Below are 22508 nucleotides of genomic sequence, written 5' to 3'. Positions count from 1 at the left end.
CTTGCAACTCCACCCAAGCTTCCAAGGCCGGGGACCCTGCTGTCCTCCTCTCTTGCCTCTGAGGCCAGCCCTTTGCCTCTCTGCCCTGCTGGCCAGGCCTCTGCCCACTCCTGAAGCACCTTCCTCAAAGCGTCCCCTTCTCTACCAGCCCCACCCAACCTGAATGATGGCGTAGCACATGCGTCCTGCTTCCTTGCTGAATACACAGTCCTGCAGAGAATGGTCCACAATCACATTGGCCACTTTCTCCAAGTCCACAGCACCTGGATCTAGGGTAAAGACAGGTGGGGAGTCTAGAGCTGCTTAATTATGACATTTGCCTCCACCTGCTTCTAAAGGATTCAGGTGTTCACAGAAGAGCACTCCCATTATACGCTTCCATTTAAAGAGACCAGGAAACAGGAAACGACACACAGGAGCAGCTGTAGCCGTGAGCCTCCCGATGGCCCAATCAGAAGAAACGGGGAGGGTTATGTGGCTGTTAGAGAATCAAAGAACGCTCGTTTTTTTAGGACACATCTTTTCCTAGCCCTAGGTTGAGGATGGAACACTGAATGACAATGCCTTTGACAGCCATTTCACGGAAGAAAGTGTTCTTATAATACACACACGTGAACCCCTGACAAGAGTGGGCCAGGCAGGGCCTCCCCACAGGCTCAGCTTGGCACGTGACGGGCACTGCTGATCGTTAGCTGAGTCAAACTTCTGTTCTGAAAGTGCCGCAAGCAGGCACTCGTCCAGGACAATTACTGTAGCTCCCCTGCCAAGCAGAACACTCCATCCTCTGTCCCACGTCAGGCAGCTCTGCACGTTCAAGAGAGCTGGCTGCAGCAACACACAAACCAGGTCCGGCGTGAGGACTTAAGGGTTAGGAACTGTGTTCTCTGTGCCTCACTCTCCTCTCATGGGCACCTAAACTTTAAAAAAAGGCTTTACAATCTGAGGGGGTGACCCTGATTCATACCGCCAAACGCTGGCCTGAATGTAGCTTGTCTTCCAGTTCCAGAATTATGTTGCTGACTCCTATTCTCAGAAAGTGAAGGAAGAGGGCTGGGCAAAGCTGGGCGAAGGCTCAGTACTCTGGGCCTGTCCCCCTGGCCCCTTCTCTGTAGCTCTGGGCCAGGCCCAGGGGGCTCTGCATGCTCACCTTTGAGGGCTGTCTTCAGCAGCTGCTGGGTCGCTGCATCAAAAGACTGGATTTTATACTCTTCTCTCCTGGGCTCTCCCATGACCATCCAGCTGCAGCAGCTCTTTCCAAGGTTGGGACTAATGACAGCACCTGGAGAGGAGAGGCCGCAGGAGAGGCCTTAGGTGTGGCGCACGGCGCCAGGGCTCCCAGGTCTCCCGGCCCGCGGCAGGGCTGGCCAGTGCTTGAGACAGGTGCTCCTGGGCACTCCATGGCATTCAGTGGTTGGCTGGGAGCCCGCCAAGCTTGGCTTCTAGTGGAGACTGGGCACCAGCCAGGCACCTGCTGCTCAGTTAAAGAACCCCTGTAGCTTCTGGGATTACACAAGAGTAAAGAGATGAAGGGTGAATGCATCTACCATCCAGCCCCAGCAGCTGGCAGGGTTTTTCTCAACTGATACCAAGGGGTGGGGTGAGGGTGGATATGTGGCTATTAAACACTTCTGCTTACGTATAAGCCGACCTGGAAGCTGCTGGTCCAGCATCGCTCCTGGAGAGCGAGAGGGCTGGGGTCTCCACGCTTCAGACAGCTCTGTCCCAGCAGGAGTCCAAGCCCCTCTCCGCAACACTCTCCCTCCCTTTAGTCAGAGTTCTCGGCCCAGAAAGCCCACTCCTCCTGCCCTCGGGGTGGGGCCGGCCAGAGGGCTGGGTGCAGAAGCGTCTCTGCCGCCCTCACTCCCCTCGTCCTGGCCAGCTTCTCCCCGGGACGGACTAGTTAAACTGGCCTCGAGTGGCAGAAACCCGGCCCTGCCCGCTCAGGACTCCCTGAGAGTCCAGAGCTCCATTCTGGATCCTTCCTTAAGGAGGGGAGCGAGGTGACGTGTCCCCCAGAGGTGGTCCCCTTTGGAGTACCCTCTCCGCACTCGGTGCCTCCCCCATGGCCAAAGGAGAGGCCCTTAGGGGTCTCCAGACCTGGGCAGCTTCCCGAACGCCCTTCCCGCGGGCTGGAGAGGTGGCGGGAGCGCAAGGACCCACCTGCCGCGCCGGCGCCGCGCCCGCGTGCCCGAAGGCCGCTCGGGGAGCATGCCGTGCGCGCCGCGCCTCCGCGGCGCTGCTGGCGCCTCGCCGCCGCTTAGGTCATTTCCTAGCGCGGTGGCGCGGCGGGACCCGGGGCGGCGGGGCGGGGCCTGGGGCCGCCTCGCCAGCACCACCTGCCGGAGCCCCGACGTGGCTGCCCTCGCCGCCCGGCCAGGCCCGCCCGAAGGTTCCTGGCATGGGGCCGCGCAGAAGGCCCGCGACACTGCTCCCACCGCCCCTGTCCTCTCCTCACCCGGTTCTCCCAGGGGATATCCGGGACCACACCGGCTCCTCGGTACTGGGGCGGACCTGCTCCTCAGCCCGCATTAAGCCCTCGGTCTTGAGCGCTAGCGCTCTCCCTCTCCCCGCCCCACGCCAGGGCTCAGGTTAGAACGGGGTCAGGGGACTGGCCCGGCCGCGCGGCGTGGGAGGGGCCTGCGGAGGGCGTGGTCCGCAGCCCGGCGGCGGGAGGGAGAAAGGTGGGAGGGCAGAGAGGAGGGCTGGAGGGGCAGGACTTCACAGGTGGTGGCGGTGTGCTCCCCACTCCCACCCCCAAGCCCCAAAGGGGAGAAGGCAGGGAGGTCGTAAGGGCTGGATCAAGTCCAACTAAGCCGCTCTCCTGCTCCAAGTACAAACGGTATTGGTAAGATAAGTTGAAAATCAATGGGCCAGCCCAAGAGAAAGGATCCCAGTTGACAACTTGCGGCGCCCAAGGTGTTGGGAGTGACCCTGAGGTCGAGCAAGCCCCTGGCTCAGTCCGTCTTGGTCGTGACTGGGGGAGAGGCGCGGGGCCAGCAGCCCAGACAGGGCCACCTCTGAGGTCAGCCCTGGGTTGCAGGAGAGCATACAGAAGAGGCTGGAAAAGAACTGTCTCATCCCATCGCTTAGATGAGAAGAAGTGTTGATGGCGGTTTCCTGTATCCAAAGCTCGCTCCTCCTGTTCAAAGAGCTGCCAAAGTGGTCACCAGAAAATGAACGAGGAAGAGAATCTCAGCTGCAGCAAAAGAAACCAATGAGTGGGAGAGCTGAAGAGAACAAAGTTTACTTCAGTGGAATTTCATAGAAAATACATCCAGGCAGCTGCCTCCCTGCAGCTGCAAGCCTTGCCTGCCAAAAACCCTGTGGGTGTGGGAGCCCTCCAGCCACAGGTGAACCTTCTTAATCAGCCACCAAGAGCAGGGAAGCTTCAGGATTCTGGGGACCAGACACGAAACAGTAATGGTGAGAAAGGGCCCAGGATCCATGGAGACCGAGAGCCACGACACCCACCCAAGACCTGCTCAAAGGCTGGAGCCGGGGCTGAGGCGAGGTCGGGCTCTAAGGCCTGCACGGGGCTCCCCTGCACAGCCAACCTCTCAGGCCAGGCTCCCCTGGGGGTGGCGAGACTTGGGGTGGAAAGTGGTGGGTGTGTTCTGTAGATTTTCCGTCCTCTCATACCCCTAACCGTGCCTCGATGGGTGTCTGTCGTGGGTTCCTGTGCCCTGACAACTCCCGGAGCACCAGCTGTGCGCGCAGCAGGCTGCCTGCTCGAGGCCCTCTTTCTGGGACTACAGAGGATGCACGCAGCACTACGCCGGCCCCAGCAGGGGCACCCCGAGCGGGCAGCAGATGCTCGCAGGCCCGGCTGTAAGCTCCCACCCACCCGGGAGCGCTAACCCAGCCCACAGCGAAAGAGGAGTGATCCCAGTTGAGGGGGGGGAGGGGAGGGCTGCTGCCTTTACCGGCGCCCCCTCCCCGTCAGCACATCCCCCCACTGCCTGTGGGGTTGCTGGGGTCTGCGTTCCCTAGAGGCCCACGGGCTGTGACCAGCCTGTTCAGGGAGAGAACAGCCCGAGTGGTGCCTTTCTAGACACGAAGATCTGAGCAGGGTGGAGTTTATAAAGTGACTGATTCAGCTGGGATTCTTCCCCCAGAGCTAGAAGCCAAGCTGCCTGAGGGATGCAACTGCTGAGAAAAGTAGAGTTTAGGGAAGGCAGGGATCCCTTCCCTCATACTTGGGGAGAAGGGATGTGATTTGGAAGGGAACATGGAGGAGTCAGATAAGGAATGTGCTTTTAGTTTTAATGTCTATTAAATAATTGGCGGGAGTAAGAACCCAGATGTGGGGACCAGACCCCTGTAAAGGCCTGATCGCAGCCTCACTCACGCTCAAGCTGCGGCCCACCCAGACGCAGCAGAGTTCTCTGGGCAGCCGGAGCGAAGGCGTGCAGGAGGGCAGCTGTGGCCCTGAGTGTGCGCCACACGGAGGGGAAACATCCAGCTCCTTCTGACTTGGCGGGGTTGGGTCCCCATAGGCCAAGTCCTGCGTTCACCCCGTGCTCTCCCATGGAGAACCCCCTTTGCCCTTCCGGTGGAATCCAGGCTGCTGCCGACGGCTCTTCGTGCCCAGGACAGCTGGCCTGGAGGGAGGGGCCGGGCAACACCTCTCAGTGCCAGACGGGATGGTAGAGCAAGCGTTCTTCAGGAGGGCCCCTCCAGGGAAAGACCTCAGGCCACCCTTCCTGCCCTCGAGGCTAGCTGTCTGCCTTCTTCATGTGGTGGAAGAGGTTACAGAAGAGCTCGTACCAGAAGAACACAAAGCCGGTGGAGAGAGCAGCCTTCAGCAGGCTGGGAGCCAGGCCTTTGAAGCAGCCCTGTGCACCCTCCTCTCGCAGCACCTGCCTGGCGCAATCCAGGAGGCCCTTGTAGCTTCGCACCTGGGGAGAGGAAGGTTCTCCAGTTGAGGAGAGAGGAGCTGATGGCAGCATGGGTGTGAGCTCTGTTCTCTTGTCAGCACAGAGCCTGGCACATTCAAGCACCCAATAAATACTTGCTGGACAAACGAATGAAGGCAAAAACGACGGAGTAAGTGAACCTCATTCTCTCTTCCAACTGGGCTAATTCAGACTTAACAGATGAAGTGCCTGGAAATCAGCACTGGACGGAGCTCCTTCCTGCCCTGGGGCTCCCACTGACGGTGGCTCTGAAGGACCCAGAGAGAGCCCTGGGCCCTCTTCCCAGGGGTGCCTCTGACTGTGCGCCCATCCCTCCGGGTCCCCCTTGGGCAGATCTGAACCGGCCCCTCGTTAGCTCCGAGCCTGACCAGCGGCGCCAGCCTGGCCACCTCCAGTTGACCACAAACTGCTGCTAGACCCGTGTCCCCAGGGCACAGCTCTACTCAAGCCTCGCTCCCCTCCCAGAGCTCCAGTAACTCCCGATGATAACGATGACATCACAAAGAATCAAGCCCAAGCCCCGCGGCGTGGTGTTCGGGGCGTTTGGCCTCAGCTTCCCTCCCTGATCTGCCTTTCCCCACTGGTCCACCCTCAGTGCCCGAACACCTCCAGCCACACCTGCTCACGCTAAAGCTCTGTGAGGAGCAGGGCCTCCCTTCTCTGTCTTGAGCTCTCACCAACTCTCCCTATCCAAATTCAAACCATCTTTTCAAGACAAGTTGGTAAATGAAAGAAGGAGGTTATAAAACCTGTGTGTAACCCCATTTTTGTTAAACATATGTTTATTTATGCAAAGGAATAAAACTACAACGCGTATGGACCTAGGTGGTGTTAGGCTTAGTGAAATAAGTCAGAGAAAGACAAACAGCGTACGTTATCACTTTTATGTGGAATCTAAAAAATAAAACACCTGGTAGTGCAGTGGTTAAGAATCTGCCTGCCAATACAGGGGACATGGGTTCGAGCCCTGGTCCGGGAAGATCCCACATGCCGCGGAGCAACTAAGCCCGTGCGCCACAACTACTGAGCCCACGTGTCACAACTACTGAAGCCGCACACCTAGAGGCCATGCTCTACAAGAGAGCATGGGCTTCTCATTGCAGTGAGAAGCCCACAGACCACAACGAAGAGTAGCCCCTGCTCACTGCAACTGGAGAAGGCGGGTGTGCAGCAACGAAGACCCAATGCAGCCAAAAACAAATAAATAAATAACAAAACAAAAAAAACAAGTGAATGAATATAACAAAACAGAAACAGACTCACAGACATAGACAACAAACTAATGGTTACCAGTGGGGATAGGGAAGGGGGCAGGGGCAAGATAAGGGTAGGGAATTAAGAGGTACAAACTACTATGCAAAAAATAAATAAGCAACAAGGATATATTGTACAGCACAGGGAAATATAGCCATTATTTTGTAATAACTTTAAATGGAATAAAATCTATAAACATTCAATCACTATGTTGTACACCTGAAACTAACATAATATTATAAATCAAGTATACTTCAATGAAAGAAAGAAAGCCTACAGGGACTTCCCTGGGGGTCCAGCGGTTAAGACTCTGCGCTTCCAGTGCAGGGGGCGCAGGTTAGATCCCTGGTCGGGGAATTAAGATCCCACATGCCGCGTGGCCAAAAATGAATAAAAAATAAAAACGTTTAAAAAAAAGAAAGACTACAGCTAAAGGTTCTGTGTGATTATCTGTGCGTGGGTGGTGATGGATTTATTTATTTACTTACTTTAATAAATTTATTTATTTTTGGTTGCATTGGGTCTTTGTTGCTGTGCTCGGGTTTTCTCTCGTTGCGGCGAGCAGGGGCTGCTCTTTGTTGCGGTACAGATCAAACCTGGGTCACGGCAGTGAAAGCACCGTGCCCTGACCACTGGACCACTAGGGAATTCCTCTGAATGCTTTTGAAGAGCGGGCGCTATGAGTGTGCCTTCTCCTGGGTCTTTAAACAGTGTCCCGTACACACAGGGCTTTGCTTGTGGCTTCCCTTGTGTTCAGGGTCCCCAGTGTGAAATAAAATTCATATTTTATGGCAAGACAAGAAAAATTTAAACATAAAAATTCTTCTCTGCCCTTTGGCCTCCTCTCTCTCCACACTGTGCATTATGCATTGACCAAACCCTCTTCCCGGAATACCTGCTCAACCATAAAGAGCAACATTCTTGGGCTTCCCTGGTGACTCAGTGGTTGAGAGTCCGCCTGCCGATGCAGGGGACGCGGGTTCGTGGCCCGGTCCGGGAAGATCCCACATGCCGCGGAGCGGCTGGGCCCGTGAGCCGTGGCCGCTGAGCCTGAGAGTCTGGAGCCTGTGTCCGCAATGGGAGAGGCCACAGCAGTGAGAGGCCCGCATACAGGGTGGGCGGCCGGGGTGGGGGGTGGGGGGGGCGTGAAGAGCAACATTATCCCAGCATCAACAAGACAACTCCTTAAAAAGATAACATTCCTTCTTGACCTTGTAAGGGGTCACATGACCCACCACCCCACCACGATGGTGCTTAGAACTTGATTCTGTGAACTGTCAATAATACGTCATTTGGGGCTTCCTTGGTGGCAGTGGTTAAGAATCCGCCTGCCAATGCAGGGGACACGGGTTCAAGCCCTGGTCCAGGAAGATCCCACATGCCGCGGAGCAACTAAGCCCGTGCACCACAATTACTGAGCCTGCACTCTAGAGCCCGCAAGCCGCAACTACTGAGCCCACGTGCCACAACTACTGAAGCCTGTGCACCTAAAGCCCGTGCTCCGCAACAAGAGAAGCCACCACAGTGAGAAGCCCGCACACCACAACGAAAAGTAGCCCCTGCTTGCCCCAACTAGAGAAAGCCCGTGTGCAGCAACGAAGACCCAATACAGCCAAAAATAAATAAATAAATAAATTTATTTTTAAAAAAGTAATAATATGTCATTTGGGGCTTCCTTGGTGGCACAGTGGTAAGAATCCGCCTGCCAATGCAGGGGACACGGGTTCAAGCCCTGGTCTAGAAAGATCCCACATGCCGCGGAGCAGCTAAGTCCATGTGCCACAACTACTGAGCCTGAGCTCTAGATCCCACGAACCACAACTAATGATCCCGCCTGCCACAACTACTGAAGCCTACAGCCCGTGCTCCACAACAAGAGAAGCCACCGCAATAAGAAGCCCGTGCACCATGACAAAGGGTAGCCCCCACTCGCTGCAACTAGAGGAAGACCCAACGCAGCCAAAAAACCACCCCCAAAAACGTCATTTGATACACAGCCCTGTGTCTCAAAAAACTTATATAAACTGTGTCTTGACTTCTAGCAGGTGGAATAGTTCTCAGAGCTTTCTGAGATGCTCTTCCTGGGTTAAAATCCTCAAATTTGGCTGGAATAAAATTTTCCGTTTCTTTCTTAGATCAACTAATTAATTTTTCATTGACACCGGGGACATGCAGGGGCTGAGAGGGCTATGGGGGTGAAAGCTGCCCAATGGACAGGAGCTGACCCAGTTCCTTCACGTGCCCAGTGAGGGGCTGGAATCAGAGCTCTCTGCAGGGGGACATCTCACCTGGCCAAAGGAGGCTCGGGCCTGCTCAAACCCTCCAACCTGCAGCCGCTTCTTGAAGAGGTCCAGGGGATACGTGAGGGTCTTGCTGATGACTCCAGCTCCACTGCCACAAAGCAGGTTTTTGAAGTTCCCTGAACCAGAGAAGTGGGATGGAGGGGAAAGATGAGAGAAATGCAATCTAGGGTAAACTTCAAGGTTATACAGTCTAATCCTCGACCAGAAAACCAAAACCTACAAGCATCCTCAATCTCAGAAGAATTTAATCCAGGAGCGAGAGAACCAGGCACAACCACTTTCAGGAAGAATGACAACAGACAGGGCTTCCCTGGTGGCGCAGTGGTTGAGAATCCGCCTGCCAATGCAGGGGACACGGGTTCGGGCCCTGGTCCGGGAGGATCCCACGTGCCGCGGAGCAACTAAGCCCATGAGCCACAACTACTGAGCCTGTGCTCTAGAGCCCGCGAGCTACAACTACTGAGCCCACGTGCCACAACTACTGAAGCCCACAGGCCTAGAGCCCGTGCTCTACAACAAAGAGAAGCCACCGCATTGAGAAGCCCGTGCACCGCAAGGAAGGGTAGCCCCCGCTCGCTGCAACTAAAGAAAGCCCACGCGCAGCAATGAAGACACAACACAGCCATAAATAAATAAACAAACAAATAAATAAATATTTTTAAAAAAGAACCAACGCAGCCAAAAAGTTTAAAAAAAAGAATCTGCCTGCCAATGCAGGGGACACAGTTTCAGCCCACGTCCAGGAAGATCCCACATGCCGCAGAGCACCTAAGCCCGTGCGCCACAACTACTGAGCCTGCGCTCTAGAGCCCGCGAGCCACAACTACTGAAGCCCGCATGCCTAGAGCCCGTGCTCTGCAACAAGAGAAGCCACGGCAATGAGACGCCCGCGCACCACAACGAAGAGTAGCCCCCGTTCTCTGCAACTAGAGAAAGTCCGCGGGCAGCAACGAAGACCCAACGCGGCCACAAATAAATAAATAAAATTTTGTAAAAAAGGAACGACAATGGACTGCTGACTGGACAGGCTGGTGGCAGAAGGGGTGTGTGCCTTTAACAGCAATCACCCCAGCTGGAGGCAATAATGGCCTGCAAGCTCTGCCATGCGACTCAGTTCAAGGCTTGGGAGGGAACAGGACGCCCATCCCCCTCCCCAGAGTCCCCAGACGAAAACCAAACCAAACACATAAGCAAAACCAGGCTGTTTGCGAGTTGGACCTTTGACAAAAATGAAAACGATGACTGGTAGTTGGAAATAACAGTGGCAAGAGCCGAAAGAAATAAAGTCATCTGTGAGTGAATGGCTTTGTTTTGTTGGCTGTATTACAGAGCTGGGGGTTCAGAGATCTGTGGTGTCTTAGCTTCTGCAGGAAAACTTTATTTCCTACCTGATTCAGAAAGAGATGCTATGGCTTGGGAGTGGGGTGGAGTGGGACCCAGATTCCCTTTCCCGTGAGGCCGGTCTCACCGTTTTTCTTTCCTTCAGCTGGCATGGCCCACTCATACGCGTGCTTCAAGGAGCTGTAGAAGGAGAACTGGAACCCGGCGTAGGGGAAGATGGCGATCAAGGTGGGGTTCAAGCCTTTGTAGAAGACCAGGGGGCCTTCGGTCCTGTACATGGTCACCACGGCGTTTCGCAGGGTTTTATAGACCTGGACACCACACATGCAAAATGATAAGTGATGTCGTTTCAGCCTGAGAACCCAGCCCACCAGGTATATTTCCCCTTGTCCAGAAACCAGCTACTAGGAGCATTACTTCTCCTGCCAGGAGGACAAAGAAAATGCTGGACAAAAATTCCAAGGGTGGGACTGTCTGGCAGCTCCCCTTCTAGCTATTTACACGACTGAGATATGCCAAGGAGTGCACCAAAGTATGCGGAACAGCAAAAGGTGTGAAGTCCACCCTCGGGTGATCGGTTATATAAATTATGGCACACCTGTTCAAAAGAACATAGTGTAGCAGTTACAACAGGAAAATGCAATCTAGATGATCGATAGGGAAGACTCCCCCAAATATACAGGTAAGTGAACCCAGCAGGACATGAAGAGCAGGCATAGTGTCTGTGGAGGAAACAAACTGTATGCAGAGGCTATCCCCCACAAGGATACACAAGAAAGGAGGAACAGTAACATTATTACCTCCACGGCGGGAGACAAGGGGACAGGCGAGGGACGGGGGAAGAAGCAGGTTCGCTATTACCATTTTATGCTATTTGGATTTTTCTGCCATATGCACATACTTAACCTTTCTGAAACCATCAACAGGTGATCTTTACGCACAAAGAGCGACTGATTTTTTAGTGCCCTTCTATTTGACATACATTCTTTGCAGTGGACCAGAGGGGCTGACTCTGTCTGGCTGTGGGTGCGGGAAGCACTGTACTGACAAGAGGGTGACCAAGGAGAAGTCTGTACTGAGCAGGGACAGTACACACTTGGCTCCCAGATGCTGGCAGCCACATTGAAGGCTTTTGCCCTGGGGACTTGCATGAAAGGGCCGGGCCTCAGAGGAAGGCCATCGGGCAACAAGCCTGCCCACGTGCCAGAGTCCCACTCTGCTTTCTGTGTCCTCTCTTAACACCAATCTGGCAGCCAAGAGGCACCAGACATTTGAGGAAAGCCTCCTCCAAAACAGAGGCCAAACTGATTGATGAGGGGCAAGAGAAGTCATTTGGAAAGAAGAGACAGTATAGAGAGCAGAAGAAAACTACAGAAAAAAAGCAACCACCCACGGAATTTTAACTAATATCCTGAGACCACAGAGAAGGCATCACCTTCATGATAAAAGCAGAGGGTCAGAGAAAGACAAATATCATATGATATCACTTATATGTGGAATCTAAAAAAAATGGTACAAACGAACTTATTTACAAAACAGAAATAGAGTCACAGATGTAGAAAACATACGGTTACCACGGGGGAAAGGGGGGGGAATAAACTGGGAGACTGGGATTGACATATACACACTACTATATATAAAATAGATAATAAGGACTGACTGAATTGCACAGGGAACTCTACTCAATACTCCGTAATGATCTATATGGGAAAAGAATTTTTAAAAGAGCGGAAATATGTTTATGTATAACTGATTCACTTTGCTGTATAGCAGAAACTAACACAACATTGTAAATCAACTCTACTCCAATAAAAATTAATTAAAAAAATTTAAAAATAAAAAAAATAAAAGCAGAGGATCTATTTTAAAAAGAGGTAAGATACAGACAAGAAAAAGCTCTTGAGAGAAAATCTTGTGACTCTGAGTTGGGCAAAGGTTTCTTAGGTAAAACACCAAAAGCAAAATCCATAAAAGAACAAATTGATAAATGGAACTTCATCAAAATTAAAAACATCTGCTCTTCAAAAGATACTGTAAGGAAAGGAAAAGACAGCCACAGACTCAGAAAATATTTGTAAAATAAAAACAACAAACCACGCAACACAAAAATGGACAATCTGAACAGATACTTCACCAAAGGTATATAGATGGCAAATAAGCACATAAAAGGATGCTCAACATTAAAGAAATTTAAATTAACCACGATGAGACACCACTATGCACACCATCTAGAATGGTTAAAATTTAAAATACAAAGCGGGTAATACTAAGTATTAGTGAGGATAAGGAGCAGTGAGACCTGCTGGTGGGAAGGCAGAACGGCACAGCCGTGCAGGGGACACCTTGCCTTTTCTTATACAATGAAACACTCCTTATACAACCAGCAATCCCAGCCCTAGGAATCTACCCAAGAGAAATGAAATGTTCACACAATAACCTGTATGTGAATGTTTATAGTGGCTTTATTCATAACACCCCAAACTGGAGAACAACCCCAAAGTCTCTGAACTAATAAACCACAATCCTTCCACACAGTGGAATATGACTCAGCAAGAAAAAGGAGCCAACTACTCACAGGCACCCCACGGACACATCTCAAATGCACCCACCAAGTGAAGGGAGCCAACTCAAACGACTACACAGGGCACAATGCCATTTATGTAACATTCTGGAAAATGCAGAACTTCAGACAGAAAACAGACCAGTGGTTACTGAAGGCTGGAGGTGGGGAGGGACAAACTACAAAGGGCAGGAGGAAATCAGAGGGTGATGGAACTTTTGTTTTATATCTTGATTGTGGTAGTGGTTATGTGACTGTACGCATTTGTCAAAAGTCACAGAACTGTACGCTAAAAAGAGTGGATTCTACTGTGCAGGTAAGTCATGCTTTAATAAACCTGACTAAAACAAACAAACCAAAGACAGTTCTTAGGAACCAACATACGCTAGCAGACGTTGTTTAAACTCAATAGAGGGCCCAAATGATAAAAGTAAGGAAACCTCCCAGAATGGTAAATAAAAGATAAGTCAATCAGAGGATCAATCCAGGATGTCTAGTGTCCAACTGACATGAATTCTAGAAAGAAAGAAAAAGAAAAAAACAGAGGGCAGGCAACTGTGAATAAGTAATTCATGACCATTTTCCAGGCATGAAGAACAGGTGTCCAGACTAAAGGGCCGAGGAAGTGCCCATCACAATGAATGAAAGAGACCTGCCCTGGGGCACTCCACTGGTAAACTTCTAGAATGCCAGGGATCGAGAAAAGATCCTGAGGGACTTCCCCGGTGGTCCAGTGGTTAAGACTCCACGCTTCCACTGCAGGGGGCGTGGGTTCGAGCCCTGGTTGGGGAACTAAGATCCCATGTGCCACATGGTGGGGACACAAAGAAGTTAAAAAAAAAAAAAAGATCCTGAAAGTTCCCAAGAGGGCGAAGTGGATGGCTTCATATAAAGGGTTAGTCATCAGGATGGTTCTGGACACCTCTTCAGCAATACTGAGAGCTACCTAGAATTCTACACCCATATCATCAGTTAAGTGTAAGGGGAAAATAAAGGCATTTTCTATCAGGCTGCTGTAAGGAAGCTATACCTCAGGATGTGCTCCACCAAAATGAGGGACTAATCAAGAAAGAGAAGACATGGGCTCCTATGTGAGAATTCCTAAGAGAATAGGTGGCCATAGTCCTGGAGCAAACAGTCGAGATCGAAGCCATTGGGTGAAGGGTTCAAGGGTGGGGGGCTCTAGGAGGGGCTCCATAAAAACATGGGACTGATGACCACAGGCTCACCCTATCGGGAGATTGTCTGAAAGTGAATTTGTGATAAGCATGTAGAAAGTGAAACAAATAAAATACAAAGCAATTGCCAACTTCAGGAAAGACAAAAATACAAAAAAACCCATAATCATAATATATTTTGAGGCTCAACAGTAACATTTACATAATCATAATAGCATAAACACTGAGTACTGATTTAGCCAAAAATCTATTAATCAGCTGTACTGCACTCAGGTGAGGAAGCACAAGCACACCCAAGGGTGATGGTAAAAGAGTTAAATCCTCATCTTCCATAGTAGTAGTCAGTAGTTAATGTCTATAATTTAAAACTGAGAAGGAAAGAAAGAAAGAGAAAGAGCATGTTACTTTGAATTAGGAAGTAAATTACGGAAGAAGCACACAAATATTAAAAGTGGTTGCCACTGGGGAATAGAATCACAGGGGCGGCTGGTGTTTTTTCATTATAATTCATGAAGAACTACCTGTCTTTTTAACCTTTATACACCTTATAGATTAATTAATTTATTTATTTATGGCTGTGTTGGGTCTTCGTTGCTGCGTGCGGGCTTTCTCTAGTTGCGGTGAGCAGGGGCTACTCTTCACTGCGGTGCGCGGGCTTCTCATTGCGGTGGCTTCTCTTGTCGCAGAGCATGGGCTCTAGGCGCGTAGGCTTCAGTAGTTGTGGCGCATGGGCTCTAGAGAGCAGGCTCAGTAGTTGTGGCACACGGGCTTAGTTGCTCCATGGCATGTGGGATCTTCCCGGACTAGGGCTCGAACCCGTGTCCCCTGCACTGGCAGGTGGGTTCTTAACCCCTGCGCCACCAGGGAAGCCCAGATTATTGATTTTTTAAGAAATGTTAGGATTTACACTATGGATGCTACAAGTCTAAAGAAGGTGGAGAGTTTTGCAATTTTTAAATAAATCTTTTCCCCTCCCCTCACTTTCACACATAATGTTCCAGCCATTCCAGAATCTAGAATCCAACATCTCAATTGTCTGAGCCTAAAAAGAAATATGCTATTCTTTTCTTAATGATGTTTTCCCTTTTTTCTTCTCATAGATTTGTATTAAAGGTTGGAAAGTAACAGAAGAGGATTATAGCACACGTGGAACAGGGAACCTGAAGGACTGTCACCAGCCATTCTTCCATCCCAGCAGCCACCATGTTGCTGAGGTCTGTCCCCTCTATAAACGTCCTTCCCCTCCATTTATCTATCCCGTTCCTAGGACCCCTCATCTCATTTCTCCACCAGGGCAGTCACCCCAAACCTCTATTTTCCACTGCAGTGTCACACAGAGTGACCCAGCTCTCATGCCCCATATGTTTTCTTCTAGACTGTTCCTGGGGCACGTTGCATTTCTGAACCAAAAAATTTATCAGAATGCCTCCTAAACAAAAGAGGTCCCCCAACCCAGGATCTCCACCCCAGGCAACACAAAAAACTGTCAGAGCTGAAACCACAGTTATTCTTAGCTGGTCCCAGATCAAATTCTTAAGCAAAACGTCATTCCCCATAAACAGTATCCTACGCTATTCTTATGTATGTCCAGGAAACAGAGATTATGGTGGGCGGAGGGGGGGATGGTGCGTCTATTTGAGGGTTTAATCCCTTGCTTTCACTCAGTCAGTTCTTCCTTGAGTCTGACTCAATGATCCCATTTCCTCCAATCCATTCTTTCTGGAAACCAAAACCTCCCTCCCAATAATACAGCGATAGGATCTCAAGTCTCACTTTCCCGGACGCCTTCCCCATTCCGATTTGGTATTTCCTCTGTTTCCCCTGCAGGTTCTGTGTCCCCCGTGAGGTTGTGAGCACCTTACCTGGTGCCAAGCACCATCACGGGTTTCAGAAACAGGCTGAAGGATGGCCTGAAAACCCCAGCCCCCCCCCCCCGCTTTGTTCCCTCTAAGGAAAACAGCCCCCACCCTGGGACGCCCTTCGTCCCTTGGGCGCCCCTTCTCTGGCCCGGCCACTCACCCTGGGCTCACCCTGAGCTGCAAAGCGGGTGCGTAGCACGTCCACAGGATGCACGGCGAGGGTGGCCACACAGGCAGACAGGCCGCCACACACAAAATGCACGGAGAAGTCTCGGGCATCATGCACGCTGGCCCTGTGCACCAGCTCGGTGAGCACTTCAAACGACAAAAACTGCAAGACTGTGTGACAGTGTCATGGAAAACACCCCCCGAACGCACCCGTGACCCAGGCGGGGCCTTATCCTAGGGACCAGGAGATACTCTCCTTGAGAAGGGACAGAATAAAACAAACATTTAACTGTGCAAAGCTCAGATGCCCTTTCATACTCTGAGCAGAACCAAATACCCAAGGGTTAAGAAAATATATGAGAAAATTTTTATATCAGAAAATTCGACTTGGGGGACCTCTCTGGTGATCCAGTGGCTAAGACTCCGCACTCCCAATGCAGGGAGCCCAGGTTCAATCCCTAGTCAGGGAACTAGATCCCACGTGCTGCAACTGAAAAAAAAAGATCCTGCATGCTGCAACTAAGACCCCGATGCAGCCAAATAAATAAATAAATATTTAAAAAAAAAAAAAAGGAAAGAAAGGCAGGAAAAGAAAATTCTACTCGGGAATTCCCTGGCCGTCCAGTGGTTAGGGCTCGGTGTTCTCACTGCCGTGGCCCCGGTTTCAATCCCTGGTCGGGGAACTACGATCCCACAAGCTGCATGGCGAGGCCAAAAAAAAGAAAGAATAAAAAAGAAAATTCTACTCATCACTCAGTTTTCTGAGAACTGGGAAAAGATGGCCATTATCTGACTGTAGGCTGGGGACCCCTTTAATGCAGCTGGCAGCAGCCCTGTTTGAGAAACATTGTGCCCTGGAGCTGAAATTCCATCGGGAGAAGGCCACATATTCCATATTCTGCGGTGTAAGCCTTCCTTGGGCTCACATCCTTCTCCAGCCAACTCAGGATGGCTTGGGGTCCTGAGAGCACACGTTGCTGCATTTACCCATCAGGATGCAACGTCTGTGTGCTGGGCGCAGAGATGGCACGGCAGGGGCACGTGACCTGAGCAATCACTGTGATGTGATACGAAGAGCAGGCAGGGACTGCTCTGCCACTTTCTAGCTAGTGACATTGGTTGGACTGGTGACTTAAGCTCTCTCTGCCTCAGTCTTCTCATCTGTAAAATAAGGATGACAACAGAACCCGCCAGAGGACTGTTGTAAGGCGGCAGATGTGAAGTACTTCACCCAGGGCCTGGCCCCCTATAAGCACTGCGCGGGGTGGGCTATTTCCATCACCACTGCTGTACGGCTACAGACTAGACGCCATGGGGTAAACTGGCGCTCGGCTGAACAAACTCATGAGCAAGAGTCAAGAAGCCTGGATCCTAATCCTAGCCTCGCCCCCTACAAGCTGTGTGGCCTCAGGCAGCTCACTCAACCTCTCTGCGACCCACACAACACCTGCTCCACCTTCCTCACAGTGCTCTTGGGAAGTTCAAAGGATGAACAGATGTGAATAATGCTATTTTGAAAAATGAAAAGCATTTGTATTGCCATTTGCTAAGCCCCTCTGGGCTGGGTGTCAAGACAGTATCCTAGGTGCAGCACCTCATGTTCAGTGGGTGCTAGGTCTCCAGGTTTGGGAGACGTGGGGAAGGGGATGCCTGTAGTACAGCTCAGTCTGACTATGTCTTCAATTAGTCAGGTAGTTTCCCAGCCAAGACGAGTGAGCAGTGTGTGACCGCCTCCTGCTGCCCTACCCCGGGCAGCCCGGGTACACGCCTCACCACCCTGGACTCCCCCACTGGGCAATGTGACCCCAGGGGCCTGGCCGCTTCCCCTGCCACCTACTTGGACAGCTCCATAGCCTATGGAGAGAAGCTGGGCTGGGATGTGTCCTTTCCAGAATGCTGTTGGGCCCTCCTCTTGCAAAATCTGTCTCCCAGCCTGCAGGATCCCATGGTATTTCGCGTTGGGGTCACTGCGAGAAAGGCGCTCAATCTGAAGCTAGGAATCAAGATGAGAATGGTCATGATGATGGGGGCGGGGCGGGGGAGGAATTTCAGAGAAGGTAACAAAGGCAACAAGGTGCTTCTCCTTGACAAAATTGCAAGCTCTAGGAACTGCTTTGGCAAAAAAGAGTGAACTTGTCCTCTGGCCCGTTACACAGAAAAAGGGGAAAAGGGTACCTGGAAACGGATCTTGATGACATCCAAGGGGCTGATCAGCACCCGAGTGACAAGTCCAGACACAGACCCGGCCACGGCCACCTCGAGATTGGAGACATTCCTGCCGTCTGCTCTGGGGTCATAGCCCACCATCCCTGCCTGCGGCCCATACAATGTCCATCAGCTTCAGGCTAAACGCAAGAGACAGGAGTAAATACCAGAGCAAGGTCTTAGGGCCCCGGCTCTAACATCACTCCTCAGAGCGGTCCTCCCGGACCAGCCCCCCAAAGCAGCGCCCACATCCCCTTTCCCTCCTTATGCTGCTTTAGTCTTCTTTAGAGCAGTTATATACCAGACATTGATTCCATACATTTGTTTCTTGTCTCTCTCCCCCATTAGAATTCGAGCCCGTGACAACACGGCGTTGGCCTCATTCATCCATCCCTGTAACTCCAGTGCCCGGAAGAGAGCCCACCACAGTCAGCGCTCGTAATATTTGCCGATGGAGTGAATGAATGGGCTTGGTAGGAAACAGTTCACTTCCAGAGATGAGCGGCCTTTCCAAGACACCTGGCTTTACGGCCAGCTCCTGCCTGAGGTGAAATCCCAGGCTGCGTTAGCATGAGGGCAGAGCCTCAAGCTGAGCGCAGAGGGGGAACCTCAGACACACGGACTCCAGGAATGGGGCCTGGGATTCTCTAACAAGCCGCCATGATCCAAAGGGCCCTGAGCCCTCCCGCATCTCCCCTCTCCATTCTTTGCACACACCGCAGGCCCGCCAACAGCACTGGAGCTGAGTTACGCCGCGAAATGATACAGGCCCACCTCTGGACCTCACTCTGGACCACGGTTCGGTCTGTTCAGCCAGGGTGGGCTCAGTGCTTCTGAGCAGTTCCTAGAAAACGCTGCTCACGTTCCTATCTACCGGCCCATCCCTGGACCTACTGTTCCCGTGTCTGAAATGCAGCCCCACTCTTCCCTAGACTGGTTCCTCTGACCTTCCAGGGCTCAGCTAGAGAGCATCCCCTCCAGAAGATGTACTCATGTCCTTTCTAGCATTCACAGTACTTGTTAAGGCGCTGTCCTCCCCGCCCACAGGAGGCAGGCTCCATACAGGTAGGGACTCACCCTAGTTACAGTGGTATCTCCAGAGACCAGCACGGTGCCTGGCAAGCCCCAAAGGCTCTAAAAACAATGACTGAATAAATGATTAAAAACCAAGTAACTGGGAGTTCCCTGGTGGTGCAGTGGTTAAGAATCCGCCTGCCAATGCAGGGGACACAGGTTCGAGCCCTGGTCCGGGAAGATCCCACATGCCGCGGAGCAGCTAAGCCCGCGTGCTGCAACTACTGAAGCCCATGAGCCTAGAGCCGGTGCTCTGCAACAAGACAAGCCACCGCAATGAGAAGCCCGCGCACCACAACGAAGAGTAGCCCCCACTCCCCACAACTAGAGAAAGCCCGTGCGCAGCAATGAAGTCCCAATGCAGCCAAAAAAAAAACCCCCTAAAAAACAAGTAACTTAGAGATTATAAAAATAATAATGACTTTGCAGAAAGAGAGAGAAGAGAGACAGAGGGAAAAGAACCCATCATCTTAACACTGTTTACTTCACATATTCCCTTCTGGCTTTTTTCCAGTACATGGCTTTTAAAATGCAAAATGTCATAAGCATGATTCCATGTTTCTACAAGACCTTCATAAATATCACTGTAAACGGCTAGATCATATTACACTGAGTAGCTGTGTCATAATTTTTTGGGCACTGGGGTTTTTTAGAAACTAAATATTTAAAAAATAACTAATTCCAGGGACTTCCCTGGTGGTCCAGTGGTTAAGTCTCCATGCTACCACTGCAGGGGGCACATTCGATCCCTGGTTGGGGAACTAAGATCCCCAACGGCCGTGCCGTGTCATGCAGTATGGCCAAAAAACCCCAAAAATCTAATTCCATTTTTATCTAGAGCCGACCTCAACACTAATGACATTTTAGAATGGAGAATTCTTTGTAGTTGGGGGCTGTCCTGAGCATTGTAGGATGTTTAGCAGCACCCCTGGTCTCTACCCACCAGATGCCAGTATCCCCACGCTCCCCTTGTGACAATCAACAATGTCTCCAGACATCGACAAATGCCTCTTAGGGTGCAAAACTGCCCCTGATTGAGTACCGTTGCTCTAGAGAAATACTAGAATGCGTGTGTAAAATGTCATGCGTTGCATCACTATTTATAAAATTGGATGTAATGCAAGTGTTTATAAATAGAGGGATGGACACTAAGTCCCTCCATGCAGTGGGATGCCATGCAGCCATTAAAAGAATGAGCGGACTTCCCTGGTGGCGCAGTGCTTAAGAATCCACCTGCCAATGAAGGGGACACAGGTTTGACCCCTGGGTGGGGAAGATCTCACATGATGTGGAGCCTGTGCGCCACAACTACTGAGCCTGAGCTCTAGAGCCCTCAAGCCACAACTACTGAAGCCTGTGCGCCCTAGAGCCCGCGTGCCACAATTACTGAGCCCACGTGCTGTGACTACAGAAGCCTGTGCGCCTAGAGCCCATGCTCCACAACAAGAAAAGACACAGCAATGAGAAGCCTGCACACCGTAACGAAGAGTAGCCCCCACCTGCCACAATAGAGAAAGCCTGCGTGCAGCAACGAAGACCCAACACAAAAGTTTAAGTAAAGATTAAAAAAAAAAAAAGAATGAGCCAGAGCTAAACACACACTGGAAAAGACATCCCCAATTAACTAAAACATGAAAAAAGCAGGTTTCAGAAGAGTATGTCTAGTGTAACCCCACTTTTGCAAAAGACAAACAGCAAGACCTACATACACCCTCAACAGTCGTATAAAGCATAGCAGGAAAGTCTATAAGGACACACACCAACAGGTTGGTAAGGTCACCTTTGGGGGTAGGGTTGGCAAGGGAAGAGGGAAGGCAGATCTCCTCCCCTCTACTTTATTTATTTTTTTTCCACGCCTCGTGGCATGTGGGATCTTAGTTCCCCAACCAGGTATCGAACCCGGGCCCCCTGCAGTGGAAGCACTGCGTCCTAACCACCAGACCGCCAGGGTATTCCCTCCCTTTTTCTTTACACAATTCTACGTTGCTTGAATTCATTATGGCCCCCCCAAACCGCAATTAAAAGTAAATATAAAATGATTTTAGAAGAGACCTCAGAATTAACCTAGTTCTTGAATACCTTTAGTAACAGGGAAATCAGGGCCCACACAGTGACACCTTCACCCCATTGTTTCTTTTTCTCCTCTCACCCTCCCTGGAACTCTGTCCGCACCATTCCCTTAGCCCCAAGCCCTCACTTTTCTGAAACTACCAAAATAGCACTCCAATTCATCCTTAAAATTAACAAGACATTTCCATGGGGCTCGATCGGCAAAGTATTGTAAAATAACATTTATTGAAAGTCTAATGAAGGAATTCCCTGGTGGTCCAATGGTTAGACTCGGCACTTTCACTGCTGGGGCCTAGGTTCGATCACTGGTCAGGGAACTAAGATCCCGCAAACCACGCAGCACAGCCATAAAAAAAAAAAAAAAAAGAGAGAGAGAGAAAAAAGTCTAATGGTATGAAATCTCCCGACTCCCGCCAGGAATGTGCCCATTCCTCGGTAACTTCTCCCCAGACCCTCAAAGGAGGAGATCTCGGCTTTCCCATCATCTTCTCTGTGACATTAACTCAAGCTGCTACTCCCCAGGCACCTGTGAGGAGCAGTTTAAACGTGTAGCAGGTGATTGAGAGGCAAAGCCTCTCCGGAGGTTGCCCAGGGACTGCTCAGGTCACACGGAGCAGTGTCACATCCCGACTGGCAGGGAGGGAAGGAGGCATTTCTACGAATAAGCAGCTCTGCATAGCTGGACATAACCTTAAACCTCAGATCAAAAAGCCGGAGTCAAAATTCGGTCTCTCTCATGTACCTTGGGCAGGTTTATTTAACCTAGGCTCAGTTTTTTTCTTCTGGAAAATGTGAATGATGGCGGCCCTGCCTAGCCAGATTCCTGGGAGGATCACACGAGATACTACTATATGTGATAAGCTCTGTCAAAAAGGTAAAAGTCCTTATACACGTGAAAGGTCTTGTTAAATATAATTCAGTAGTGGCCTTACTTTTTCTGCTTGTTCAAAATTTCCTTCTTGTACCAAAAAGCCTTGATATTTATCTAAAGAGACAAAATAAACATGAAATATGATTATATGCATGATATAATAAAGTATCCAGAAAACAGGGGGCCGCTGGTGTGAGTGGCAGGGGGGCTGGGGTGTGTGTGTGTGTGAGTCTGCCGTGCCACCCCTGTTTTTACTGCGGAAGTCCCTGGAGTTCAGGTATGCAGGTACCCCGCGGTGAGCATGTGTGCCCGTGAGCCCACGTGCTCAGCTGAGGGTCTCTGCAGATGTCTCCGCGTGTGGACACAAGTGTCCACGTGTGCTCCAGGGCGTGATTTTTCTCCCCGAGTCCGAGAAAACGCCAAGGTGGGCACCCGCATGAACAGGTGCCCCGGGTGTGTCCAGGGTTTTGCTTCCTGCGTCCCTGAAGATGCTTCTCAGATCAGACGCGACACGTGTGGGTACAGTCCCCGCCCTCGCGTGAGTACCTGCGCGTGTAGGCGCCCCCGGGCAGCGGGGGTGCAGGTCCCCGAGCTGAGTGCCAGGAGGGCGGAGGAAGAGGTCACTCACCCGGCTCCGAAGGCGCGGCCCGGCTTCCCGAACTCTTCTCTCCCTCCCTCCTCACGCAATCTAACGGCAAAACTTAACTGC

General features: G+C 51.2%; 2 protein-coding genes across 6 annotated transcripts in view; both read right to left on the bottom strand.

Annotated features, from left to right (window-relative positions):
* Positions 1-8541, bottom strand: part of MIF4GD (MIF4G domain containing) — a 10264-nt gene extending 1723 nt beyond the window's left edge. The window contains exons 1-3 of one of the 3 annotated variants that reach the window (XM_067021070.1): positions 8459-8541; positions 1148-1279; positions 160-269 (exon numbers count right to left, since the gene is read on the bottom strand). In XM_067021070.1, coding sequence (XP_066877171.1) covers positions 160-269; positions 1148-1235 — 198 coding nt within the window. In that variant the 5' untranslated portion in view covers positions 1236-1279; positions 8459-8541. Of the gene's footprint in view, positions 1-159; positions 270-1147; positions 1280-2160; positions 2308-2455; positions 2627-8458 lie in introns of those variants that run through there. The other 2 variants (XM_059048126.2, XM_059048127.2) reach the window with 2 other exon arrangements.
* Positions 4247-22508, bottom strand: SLC25A19 (solute carrier family 25 member 19). 3 transcript variants are annotated; one of them, XM_059048115.2, is made up of 8 exons: positions 22428-22508; positions 21861-21913; positions 17755-17924; positions 17417-17572; positions 15572-15742; positions 9942-10125; positions 8459-8589; positions 4247-4898 (listed from the first exon to the last, which is right to left on the bottom strand). In XM_059048115.2, exons 3-8 carry the CDS (start codon positions 17884-17886, stop codon positions 4716-4718), a joined length of 957 nt encoding a protein of 318 aa, XP_058904098.1. In that variant the 5' UTR covers positions 17887-17924; positions 21861-21913; positions 22428-22508; the 3' UTR covers positions 4247-4715. The 3 variants fall into 3 exon arrangements, with proteins under 3 accessions (XP_058904098.1, XP_066877169.1, XP_066877170.1); XM_067021068.1 differs by having other exon boundaries at positions 22346-22502; XM_067021069.1 differs by lacking the exon at positions 21861-21913 and having other exon boundaries at positions 22428-22500.

This window comes from Kogia breviceps, chromosome 19 (genome assembly GCF_026419965.1).
Source record: "Kogia breviceps isolate mKogBre1 chromosome 19, mKogBre1 haplotype 1, whole genome shotgun sequence".
In the NCBI taxonomy this organism is placed as follows: domain Eukaryota; kingdom Metazoa; phylum Chordata; class Mammalia; order Artiodactyla; family Physeteridae; genus Kogia; species Kogia breviceps.
The sequence above is the reverse complement of the archived record's forward strand: the minus strand, read 5'-3'. Positions and strand labels throughout refer to the sequence as shown.

Excerpts from the sequence above, each read along its gene's own strand:
- SLC25A19 (XM_059048115.2), bottom strand. The coding sequence starts at position 17,886 with ATGGTGGGCTATGACCCCAGAGCAGACGGCAGGAATGTCTCCAATCTC. Across the intron at positions 10,126-15,571 it reads CAGCTCAGGGTGAGCCCAGG|GTCTATAAAACCCTGCGAAA; the intron begins GTGAGTGGCCGG and ends TGTGGTGTCCAG. Across the intron at positions 8,590-9,941 it reads AGCTGAAGGAAAGAAAAACG|GGAACTTCAAAAACCTGCTT; the intron begins GTGAGACCGGCC and ends TCTCTGGTTCAG.